This window comes from Hyperolius riggenbachi, chromosome 3 (genome assembly GCF_040937935.1).
Source record: "Hyperolius riggenbachi isolate aHypRig1 chromosome 3, aHypRig1.pri, whole genome shotgun sequence".
Taxonomy (NCBI): Eukaryota; Metazoa; Chordata; class Amphibia; order Anura; family Hyperoliidae; genus Hyperolius; species Hyperolius riggenbachi.
In genome coordinates, this window is record NC_090648.1 from 123913525 (window position 1) to 123925932 (window position 12408).

The following is a 12408-nucleotide window of genomic DNA, read 5'->3' on the forward strand; positions in this document are numbered from 1 at the left end:
CTTTCAGTTGGCTGCATGAAATATTTTTTTTATTAAAAAAAAAAACCCTCCCACAGCCTCCCTGGCGATCTTAATAGAACGCCAGGCAGGTTAAGCTACTACTTAAGAGATGCACATTTTTTTTTTCATTTTTGAAAGATAAAGCCCAAAGTATTTCAGTACATTTCAAAGATGGTGCTGAAGCTTAAAAACTATTCCAGAAATTAGGCCTGAGGGCTAGTTAAAAGATTTATCACACAGAGGCAAGCTTATGTAAAAAATGGTTTATCTGTTCCATTTTTGTATAAAACACACGGGAGAAACCTAGCCAATCAACACACAGATTCCATTTACAAGACTCCAGGAACTTTGTCTCAAACTTTGAACCTAAACAACATACAAAGGTTTTCTCTTAAGTCTACACTCTGCTGTCTATTCCATTAACTATTTATTTTTAGAAAATGAAAATTTTCAACGAAAATAAACAAAAATTCCACATATCCCCATCTTTCTTCTGTCCCAGTTACAGTACAATGGTAGATGGCAGCAGGACCCTATTCCTTATGCAGTTTTCTGCTGTCCCTTCTTTCCGATCAGAGACTTGTGGATATGAGGAATAACACCTGTAAGGAAATGGTGAAGAGTACAGGTCACTAATCATTTAAACCTTTTCAGCATGGACAGTATAATCTCTAACATTAACACTGCTGTTCATGTCACCCTGAATTAGGGGTATTGATTCATAGTTGGGTAATGCTTGGTCGTTTGAATTGGTATTAACAAGATCTGATTAAAGACAGATTGTCAGACAACGCACCTCCTCCTGCGATGGTGGCCTTGATGAGGGAGTCTAACTCTTCATCACCACGGATGGCTAGCTGCAAGTGACGAGGAGTGATACGTTTGACCTTAAGATCTTTAGAGGCATTTCCTGCCAACTCCAATACCTGGATTCAAAGAGAAAAAAGGGACTGTAATGACCCCAGATTTGCAACCGTATGTTCTCTAAAATGAAGGTATTTTTTTTTCTTTTCAATTGAGTCCATGCATGTATATTTTATATTGCAGTCGCAGCAGGTATTCAACTGAAACATATTTTGATGGCACATTATCTGTCGAGCTGAGACCTACCTCAGCAGTGAGGTATTCCAAGATGGCTGCACTGTACACTGCTGCAGTGGCACCCACTCTTCCGTGACTTGTAGTGCGAGTCTTCAAGTGTCTGTGTATACGACCCACTGGGAACTAAAGCAGAAACAAGTTACGCTGAAAGTTCTTATCATTCTTACCAATTTCTTTCTGCAAGCTAGTGTTATGCTAAAAAGCAAATACGATCCGTATGGAGAAGGAAGGCACTGGGTCCTATAGAGCCTTCCAGATCCTCTCATGGTCCCCACGTTCCACAGATGTCTCCCCCGTTTAAATCTCCCACAGTGGGAGGCTTCTTAAAGAGGAACTGTAACGACAAAACGTCCCGAGGGGTACTCGCCTCGGGTGGGGGAAGGCTCCGGATCCTAATGAGGCTTCCCACGCCGTCCTCCATCCCTCAGGGGGTCTCGCTGCAGCCCTCCGTGCAGCGGTGACATCAATATTTACCTTCCCGGCTCCTGCGCAGGCGCTCTGACGGCTGTCTGCTCCGAAGTAGGCGGAAATGCCGATCGCCGTAGGGTCTGCACTACTGCGCAGGCGCAAGTTTCCGGCGCCTGCGCAGTAGAGCGGACCCGACGGAGATCGGGTATTTCCGTCTATTTCCGTGCTGAAAGCAGCCACAGCGCCCCCGCTGGAGCCAGCAAAGGTAAATATTGAATCTACAGTCGTGTTTGTCGCCGGCTGTTCGGAGGGCTGCAGCGAGACCCCCGTGGGACAGAGGACGGCGTGGGAAGCCTCATTAGGATCCGGAGGCTTACCCCACCCGAGGTGAGTACCCCCAGGGGAGGTTTTTGATGTTAGAGTCTCTTAGTCTAAGGGACCCCAAATGCTCCCGAACACAGACAGCTCTGTACTGCGCATGTGTGAGTGCACAAGAGAGGGTGCTTGCGCAGTACGGAGCCGCCCATCTTATGGAGCACTTGGGCTCCCGAAGCCTCCTGTGGTGGCAAAGAGCCTTATTCAACCAATCTGAATACTGCTACCGGGGGAGCCAGTGCTGAAACTAGGGGACCGTGAGAGCAGTTGGAAGGCTCTATAGGACCCAGAGCCTTCCCTCTCCTTAGGGAAGGATCTGATTTTTTTGTGTGGGTTTTTTTTTCTAGCTTATTACAGAAAGCTACAGTTAAAGTAAATGTTAAGTAGATTCCCCAAGCAAAAGCATTAATTGCTGCTAGGTAAACATAAAGGGAAATGATTTCAGGTCAAACTAACTTGAAACTACTCACCACTATTAACAGATTCACATTAACTGGTTCCAGAGAGCTGAAGTTGAACTCTGCATTTACTGCAGATCATAATTAGTGGTATACAGCAATGGTGTACTTCTGTGGGCTATGTACTGCTACTTTTGGTAGCTGGTAATATTACTCCCAAGTGAATGGATCTGCATATTGGCAGTTTAGGTCACAGTACAACCATAAAAACACTGATTACCATTTTAAGTAACACAAAAGGGCAATCCGATTTTAAGGAATGGACTACAAAAAGGCAATTTTCCGTTCTCCACTGTACAAATCAGGACAGTTCACTGCAGAAGCCAGAACTATAGAAATTGACAAGAAGTACTTTAATGAGACTGTATCATGTAAAATGGCTTATTAAAAACCACCTTGTTTCTATTGGGAGTTTCAAATAAGCAAACAATATAAAATCTGCATAAATTCCTAGTTAGTTCTCACTTCAATAGGGTTTGTTTTTTCATGCAAGAACAACCCACACAAAGCACGCTGTGTTCATTTTTCCCAGCCTCACAATTACAGTAAATGCATTTCCGTGCTTTTTTTTTTTTTTAAAAGACTCCATACAACAATAGACAAAAAAAATCACCTGAAGTCCAGCTCTTTGAGAGCGAGATACAGCTTTGGCCTTAGCCTTCCCACTGTCTTTCCCAGCCTTACCACCAGCCTATATAAGGAATTAAGAAGAGTATTAAGTTTTTTGTTTTAAATTTTATTTAATATCCACATTTTATACTTCACAGTAGTTTGTATGAATAAAATAAATACACAGGTTGATAACCCTATTGAGAACTCTGTGAACTTTGACAACACCAGTACTTCCCTTACGCTGGAAATACACGAGTTTTTTCAGCAGCTTACTGGCTGATTGATTTCCATTCACTTCTATGAGAAAATCAATCAGAAAAATGATCAAAATCAGATCGGTCATGTCAGAAATTATCTATCGAGCCATCTATTTGCCAAAAAACTTATGGTGTATTTCCAGCATTAAATCTTGTGTGTACCAATGTCTTCGACTGACTCCACTCCCTGCCTGGTGGATTTTGACAACACTACAGGACTCCATTAGTCCGAGTTCCACCTATAGTCTGTGAACCCTTTCTCCATATGCTGCATCAAGTCGTATGTGAGACTTGTCAGGCAATAGTGCTGAAACAACCAATCACAGATAAGGAAGCTGGAATATTTTAAATGGCCGCCACCTGTTATTACATTGTTGAGAAATACTGATTTTAAATGAGGTGTCAAAACTATAACTACTCCTTTTGAGAGATTTAGTAATTGCTCTTGAGTGTAATTTAATTCATATTTTAGAGAGGTTATGAGGGACAACCACAGGGAACCAATCAGTATTAGGACCAGGGTCCTAAAGCCCCATCTACATGATATTCTTAGTACGATTCGATTACAATTCTATTTACGATCCAATTAAATCCGACATGTCCGATGGATTCGATTTGCCATTGTTTTGCAATGGCAAATCGAATAGAATTGAATCCCGATCGGACATGTCTGATTCAATCGGATGGTAAATAGAACAGTAATCGAATCGTACTAAGAATCGTATCATGTAGATGGGGCTTTAGGACCCTGGTCCTAATATTGAATGGTTCCCTGTGGTTGCCTCTCATAACCTCTCTGAATTATGAATTAAATTACACTCGAGCTTAAAACATGGTATTAATTGGTTAATGACTAAACTGGCTGTTTGAGACTGGAACATTACTATGTATTTCAACAGCACTGACCTCAACCCCTCACAAAACTGTCCCATTAGATTGTGAGCTCTTTTTGAGGACAGTAATAGATTGAAATGGTTTACAAAGCTCACAGAACAGCTATTATTGCATCAGTGCTGAATAAATATTGAAATAAAATGTTTGTGTAGACTCAAGTAGGTTAACTTGCAAGTTTCTAATTTTATGGAAATAGCCACTGTTCTGTTCCATATACTGTATATTCCTGCGTATAAGACTACTTTTTAACCCTTGAAAATCTTCTGAAAAGTTGGGTCATCTTATACGCCGGGTGTCATTGATGTTGGGTGATACGCCCTATCCTGTTACCGTCTCTCAGATCTCCCTGCTGAGGGAGCGCAATCTATTCTTCCATACCGCTCTGATAAACAGGTAGACAAGGAGAGCTGACCAGTCTATTTAAGGAGAGTTGACCAATGCAACAAGTCAATCGCCTAAATACTGTTATATACTGGGTAACACATACAGTACAGCAACAGTATCTGTTCATACACAGCACCAGTACATGATTTTTTTATTTTAATTTGGTGTGCATTGGAAGAGGGGTAGTCTTATACTGCGAGTATATCCCAAACTCTATATTTTAACTGGAAAAGTTGGGGGTCGTCTTATATGCCCAGTCATCTTATACGCCGGAATGTACAGTAATTACAGAAAGTAAATCCGGGACTAATTTAAATAAATAAAAATCCCCTAACCTAGCTGTAAGCTTTTGCATTTTTGGTGAAAAAATGTTAGTCACTTTAATTATGGAAATATTTAAGATGAACCAGGGGTTTTCTTTGATGAACCAATGTGTATATATGATAGATTAAACCTTTTTTTTTTGTGTGCAGAATTTTTAGTATTAGGCCTCGTTCAAATCATTTAGCGCAGATGGCTGTGTGATTGCAACGCATACGATCGCATGCCATCTGCGCTACAGATCCCATTCACTAATGGTATTCTGATTCACGAAAATGCATGCAGCAGTGCGATAGCGCATCGCAGCGCACTGCTGCGCATCGCATATGGGCTGTCTATGCCCTTCTACCGTTCTTGCGTGTCGCACACTATACGCACTGCCTAAATGCGCATGGCAGTGCGTATACTCTGAACTACTAAAATGTACATAAGTCATACTTGCTTGTGCGTTTCCTCAAAACACAAAAATAATCCGACTGCAACTCAATTTATGAAACCTCCAACTCAGATAACCAAAATTATCCCTTGAAATTAGCCCTTGAAGTGCTATGGAGTGGGTACAAAAATCTGAGCTGGGAAAAAAGGGCGCAGGCAGCTAGTGGACAAAAAGGGCGCTGCCATTCACTCTCATAATAAATAACGTTTAATGGGCGCTGAGCAGGAAAAAAGGGCGCTGGACATAAATAACGTTTACAAACGGCGCCCGGAGATTTTTAATGATTTATAAGTGTGCTTGTGGTGATTTACGTTTATAAAATGCACCCGTGCCAAATAACGTTTATAAAAATACTAAACATATTTATCTTTAACTAATTAAAACATTATTTAAAGTTTTATCCCTTACTGTTTGTAAAACATTATTATTCACAAAATAAAGCAATCAGTACGTAACGTAAATTGCAATATATTTTTTGCAGCCACAATTAGTAAAACATTATTATCCACATAATAAAGGGGGGGGTCTTAGGTTTAGGCACCACCAGGGGGGTCTTAGGTTTAGGCACCACCAGGGGGGGTCTTGGGCACCACCAGGGGGGGTCTTGGGCACCACCAGGGGGGGTCTTGGGCACCACCAGGGGGGTCTTGGGCACCACCAGGGGGGTCTTGGGCACCACCGGGGGGGGTCTTAGGTTTAGGCACCACCGGGGGGGGGGGGGGTTCTTAGGTTTGGGCACCACCGGGGGGGGGTTCTTAGGTTTAGGCACCACCGGGGGGCGGGGTTCTTAGGTATAGGCACCACCGGGGGGGGGGGGTTCTTAGGTTTAGGCACCACCGGGGGGGGGGGGGGGGGTTCTTAGGTTTAGGCACCACCGGGGGGGGGGGGGTTCTTAGGTTTAGGCACCACCGGGGGGGGGTCTTAGGCACCACCAGGGGGGGGGGGTCTTAGGCTCCACCGGGGGGGGTGTCTTAGGCACCACCAGGGGGGGGTGTCTTAGGCACCACCAGGGGGGGGGTGTCTTAGGCACCACCAGGGGGGGGTGTCTTAGGCACCACCAGGGGGGGGTGTCTTAGGCACCACCAGGGGGGGGGTCTTAGGCACCACCAGGGGGGGTCTTAGGCACCACCAGGGGGGGTCTTAGGCACCACCAGGGGGGGTCTTAGGCACCACCAGGGGGGGTCTTAGGCACCACCAGGGGGGTCTAGGGGTTAGGGATAGGTACAGGGAGGGTTCTGTGTAAGAGTAGGCTTAGGTATAGTTTTAGTAAAATTTTAGTAATACTTACTAATGTTTTACAACACTTATTACGAACGTAGTTATATTTATATCATCGTTATAAAGAATATTTTCAGATTTTATTATAACAAACCATAAATGAAGGTTATTCAAAATAATATACAATTATACCAATTAAACATATAATATTGTTTTTTTAATAAACGTAATTATAAGTTTAACTTTTGAAACAGGGAAGATTAACGTTTTCACAATTGCCGATTTCATAAACATTTAATGATTTATAATTTTGTAAAATATTTGTAAACGAAATATAGCACACTATTTTTATAAACGCTATTAATGATTATTAGCGTTTACACCCCGCGCCCTTTTTGTCCGGGTGCCCTTTTTGTACGTATGCACAAAAATCATCCAGCTCCCTTAGTTTATTAAACCTCTGACTCCAGGTACCCACAAATTGAGCTGACTCCACAGTCCTGGTTTCCCCATGCGATTTTGGGTTTGCTGGTGCTCTTCAATGGCGTTTTAATCAATTTTTCCATGTTTGTTCCCAATTTTCTGGACCGCAGCAAGACTGTTATTGAAAATGTGCACTTTTTGTGGGGAAAAAAAGCAGAAGGTTGTCTTATTTTAAAAACTTGGAATAAGGCCAGAAACTCCCTAGGAGCGATTTTTTTTCTGAGCGCTTTGAAAACTCTTGCTAATTTAATGCTATGGGTGTGATCACACTAGAGCAATTTTGATTTTTAAGAAAATTCCCCCATAGCATTGCATTAGCAAGAGCTTTTTCAAATCACTAGCACTTAGAAATCGCTCCTAGTGGGTTTCTGGCCTAAGAATGCAAAATGTTTCCAATTACCAAGCAGGCCACTGACTTCAATGGTAATACAGCAAAATGCATACGATTCTAGCAAGGGTGACCCCTGCCTAGGTTTTTATTAATTATAGTATACTAGCTGACCTAAGCCTGTTTAAAAACTGGCTCTAGGTCTGTCACTGCGACTTCTGCGCGCACATGCTCGCCCGTTGGCCCCGTCCGCCCCTTGAAGCTGCACGTTACTCCCCCTCAGTGTCTCTGTGCACATGCGCAGTTTGGTTATAAGCAGGGACACGCAGAGACACGTGCATTTTATTATATAGGATGAATCTTCCTGTGTTTACAACACTAACAAGCAACCTCTGATTTCCATCAGAAAACGAGCATTTCTGTACTGATATATTTTTCAGTAATGATAAATATTTGATTTCACAATCTAATACGCCCTCTGAAAGAAGTAAGAGTCTGCACAAATGTGATACATTGAACCATTTACATTATGAAGTAAAATTATGCTTATTGTAGGATGGTTATAATGTAGAATAGTTTGGTGCAATTATTGTATGATACTTTTAGGACCGTTTCTACTATGCCTAGGCAAATCTGCCTGGAAATAATACACTTGTAAATTTGCGTGCATTTTCATGCAAATTTGCATGCAATACCAAGTTGTTTTTCTATTTTCCTGTTGCTATTCATCCTTATTGACATCCGCACGTGTAAACAAAGATGTGTGTGTACCTGCAAAAACCGTGTGGAAAATTGTTATAGGAGACTGTTTTCTTCACTTGCGGTGGGAGTGAATTTCACCTGTAATGGGCCCATTGAAATACATTGCGGCTAATGCATGTGCATTTGCCATAGTGGAAACAGGCCCAAAGGCCCGGTTCACATTAGCGTTCGCTATCCGGATTTTCCGGATCTGAACTGGACCGCATACTGTACAAACGGAAGTTACGTTCCGCATAGCAATGCAAAGGCTATGCGGACGTTCACATACATACGTACGTTCCGTACAGTACGGAGCCGGACCGGATCCGGACTCTTTTCCAACATGCGCTATTTTTTGTGTCCGGATCTCCGGCCCACGCACCCGGACTGGAGCCGGACCTGAGCCTGACAGCACCAGTGTTCTCCCCAGAATTTTTTTCCAGCCGGGTGGCATGAAAAAGTAGCCGGGTGGCATGAAAAAGTAGCCGGGTGGGTTGAGAGGAAAATGCAGGGCAACTCTGCTTACAGCATAGGAGGTGAGCCGATGACAGCCGGGTGGTCACCAAATCTAGCCGGGTGGAGCACCCGGCTAAAAGAGCCTGGGGAGAACACTGAGCACCATCCGGAACACAGAAACCAATGGGGAACGGAAGGGACAGAACACACTGCCTACAAAAACCTGACGTTCTACCCCACTTCCTATGCGTATCCAAGCGGCCATTTCGGATGGGGACACATGGGCCAAGCATGTCTGGAGTGGAGCAGCAGTGACAGACGTGCTGGAGCTGTTTGGCAGAATATCGGAGGTGGAGGTGATGCCTACAGCGGAGGAACCGGATTGTACATGTGCACCTTCTGCTGACCCGAACATTTTTTATTTATATTTAACTATTTTTTGCCCACGGATCCGGATGGCAGCCTGATACAAACGGACCGGATCCTGATCGGAACCGTACGGTTCTGATCAGGATCAGGTCAGGATCCGGTCTGTTTACTTGCCAAAACGCAAGTGTGAACGGGGTCTTAGAGAAGATGAGGTCTTGTACTATAGGTACATTTTAATGTTTGGGGCACAACATTAGAAATCTGAAGTGAACTGGCCTTTAATTTCCATTAGGCTGTGTAAATAAGGCCCGGTTCACATTAGCGGTCGCTGTCCAGAATTGCTGTGCCGGACCGCATGCGGAACGGACGCACGGCATAGCAATGAAAGTCTATGCGTCCGTTTCGTCCGGAGCCGGACCGGGCATAAGATCCAACATGCGCTATTTTTTGGTCCGGCTCCTCCGGCAGACGTATCCGGAGCGGAGCCTGACTGTTGCATCCGGCCAATACAAACCAATGAGAAATGGAGAGTGCACAACACACTGGCTGTAAAAACCGGACGTTCTACCCCACTTCCTATGCTTTTTCTATGGTATAGTGGCCATTTTGGATGGGGACCACATGGGCCCAGCGTTCAGAGTGGAGCAGCAGCGAATTCATGCTGGAGCTCTTTGGCAGCAACATGTCTGATGATATGTCTGATAACGAGGAGGTGAGGCCCTACACAGCAGAAGACCTCATCCTACAGGTGCAGCAGATACCAGCCCTGTGGGACAAGGGGGATGCGGACCAACTGCAGTCTCTGTATCCACGGATGGTCTCCACACGTCCACCTGTATCCAACAATGACCCCAGAGCTTCTGCTGACCTCCCAGACCCCACGTATTTATACAGGTTGTTATCTCTTTAAGAAACTGGATCCGGACCGCAACCGTGTTCATACCGCACGGAAAACGGATGCAAACGGACCGGATCCGGAACCGTACGGATCAGGTCCGGACATCCGTTCTGGTTTTTACAAAACCGCAAGTGTGAACGGGGCCTAACTGTAAGTGACCTTTACTAATGAGCACAGTGATATCACCACTATGTATCCAATTGTGATTTGACTTTAATTTTCCAAACCAAGTGCAATCTGGACATGTATGTGTATAAATTGGACGGTTAAAACAAACAAGACAAATATTTTGAAAATTAATGGGTCAAGCTTGGGATAAGCTATGTTGGGGAGGAAAAGAGATTTCTTTTGGAACACACTTGGTAAAGATTGTATATTGGATTTTTTGCAAGAGTTTGGAAAATATGTCTTTGTATAAATAAAGAATAAAAAAAAAAATTAATCTGTGGCTAGATTTTATTTGTGCAAACTGGAGATGGTCAGTTTGCATTACAACAGCTATGTATAATTCTGATTTTCAAGACCTGCAGCTGATGCTGCTGTAGCAGAAAAGCACTGCCTGTATCTGAATGGGAAGTATGCAGAATTCCATGGAAAAGGAGACTCTAATGGGAGAGGGGAGGGAGTACAGACAGAGCCCCTCCTCCAAATTGTTTCCTGTCATTGCTGCATGCTTTGTTAAATTACTCTGGTTGTCAAAAATGTTTACCTATGTATTAGGTACCCAAATTTGTATCTTTGTACAGATGTAGCAAAGAAAGTGGCATTGAGTATACTAAATGTGAAAAGGTGCAGAGGCAGTTGTAAAGTTTGGTAGGAGGATGGAGAGGGGTCAGGGGCCAACACAGTGTGCACAAGCAGCTGTTTTGTTTACAAAGTAGACAGGTCAGAAGCAGTTATAGAAGGTAGTGGGAGGGGGCAGAGACAAAAGTACAGAAAAGACAGAAGGAAAGGGGGTGGAAGGCAATTATACTTTTCTAGGAAGAACAAGCAGAAGCAGTTGCTGTAACCATTGGAGGGGGCAGTAGCATTTGCGATGAGTACAGGTAAGGGCTGTGCAGAGCTTTTTGGCAAACATAAAGCCAACAAGTGCCTAAAGAGAAGTTGGGCTGGGAGAATGTAGTAGCATTTCAGGTGGGCTCGAAATCGAGGATAAGGCAGTCTAATAGATGCTACAAGTAAGCAGGATTGAATGTGACAAGGGTGTAGCAGACTGAAGTCCTGATAGATGGCATAGAAAACTAGGAATGGTGGGAGCCAAAAGCATTTTAATTGTGAATAGTGTGGAAAATTGTACAGCATGTAGATCGTACAAGAAATGAGTATCAGCATTTGATGTGAACACAGGGCAGGATGCTGGGTAAAGGCACTGGTAGTTAGTTCAGGACAGTGGCTGCAAGCAGCAGCATTTGTTGTGAATACATGCTGGGCAGATGGCACTGACAAGTAGCCGGTGATAGGGCAGCATTTGTTGTGAGTACGGGGTAGGATGCTGGGTAGAGTAACAGGACAGTGCGGGTGGTGGGTACAGGGCACGGCGCTGACCCGAGGCGTACTGGAAGATAATGACTAGCAGGTGACAGCTGGGTCTGTGGTGGGCACCGGGAGCCAGTGCGGGGTTGGACAGCACTGGGAGGCAGCAGCAACAGTAAGCGGAGCTTATGGTGCAGAGCCGCAGCGAGGGCATCCTAGCCCGCAGTACTGCTCTCCATAGGGTCACAGGTAGGACAGACCCGCGCGGGACAGTTACTCCCTCACGGGGCAGCGTACGGCGCTCTTCCCGCCTTTTCCCGGGAATTGGTGCGGAGCTCAGTAGCTGCTACACACCGACATCATTGGTGGTGCCCTACGAGCCATTTACCATGTTCCGGAACTCCGAGCGTCACCGTAAGAAGGTCCGGTTAAAGTTCCCCCGTGCCTGTGTTCCTCTCTGCCACCGGTACCGCGCACTCTCAGCCTTACACACACAATAACCCCCCCGCCCGTCAGGCCCGAGCGACAGGACGCCACGCAGCCAATCCCAGCGAGCCTTCCTGGTTTGAAACCGCGTGTTGGCCTATCGCGTGCCCTCTTGTTTCCCAGGTGCTTCGCAAGATTCCGCCCCTTTCCCTTAACGGCTGTTTCCCTCCCAAGGCCTCTCAGCTTGCTTTTGCACACGGCCCGCAAGTGAGTAGGCGTGATAATATCGCGTCAGCGGGAGAGGAAGAGCCAATCGGAACGGAGCGCTTGCTGTGACTGACGAGCGAGCTAACGAATCATGGCAGGGATTTCCCTGTGGGCGCGTTAGGCAGCATTATGACAGGATTACCGTCCAATAGTATGAATGGCTTGTGGAGTGAGGCTGGGCCGTCCCTTTCCCGCCCTCGTAGTCTTGTTTGCTTTAGGAAAAGCTAAAATGGCGCTTGATGTTTAGTGTCAGTGAGGGGGGAATGAGTCCTGTGGTGGCTTCCGCGTAATACGTAGAATGCTGCTGATTCCTGCTGTTTCTTTCCGTTATTGTGGATGAAGAGTGACAAAAAGCGCTTTGGCAAGGTTTTAAAATTGAGCAGGGATCACGGGGATTGTGTACATTTTTTTCTATTTTATAATACTTAAAAACAAATCCATTTTTTTGGCAGCATATACAATCATAAAATTAAGTCACTTGTGTGCGATGCTGTGATTGTGTT

At 44.8% G+C, this 12408-nt stretch overlaps 1 protein-coding gene across 1 annotated transcript; it reads right to left on the reverse strand.

Annotated features, from left to right (window-relative positions):
• Nucleotides 1–248: 248 nt before the first annotated feature.
• LOC137562989 (histone H2A.V) lies at nt 249–11765 on the reverse strand. Its single transcript, XM_068274877.1, has 5 exons — nt 11601–11765; nt 2956–3033; nt 1111–1224; nt 797–926; nt 249–602 (listed from the first exon to the last, which is right to left on the reverse strand). The coding sequence occupies exons 1-5, from the start codon at nt 11601–11603 to the stop codon at nt 541–543; spliced, it is 387 nt and encodes a 128-aa protein (XP_068130978.1). The 5' UTR covers nt 11604–11765; the 3' UTR covers nt 249–540.
• Between the last annotated feature and the right edge of the window lie 643 nt (nt 11766–12408).

What these genes read in the sequence shown, in the direction of transcription:
- LOC137562989 (XM_068274877.1), bottom strand. An exon ending in CTCAAAGAGCTGGACTTCAG is followed by an intron (nt 1,225 to 2,955) that starts GTGATTTTTTTT and finishes TTTCTGCTTTAG; the next exon opens with TTCCCAGTGGGTCGTATACA. An exon ending in TGGAATACCTCACTGCTGAG is followed by an intron (nt 927 to 1,110) that starts GTAGGTCTCAGC and finishes CTTTGAATCCAG; the next exon opens with GTATTGGAGTTGGCAGGAAA.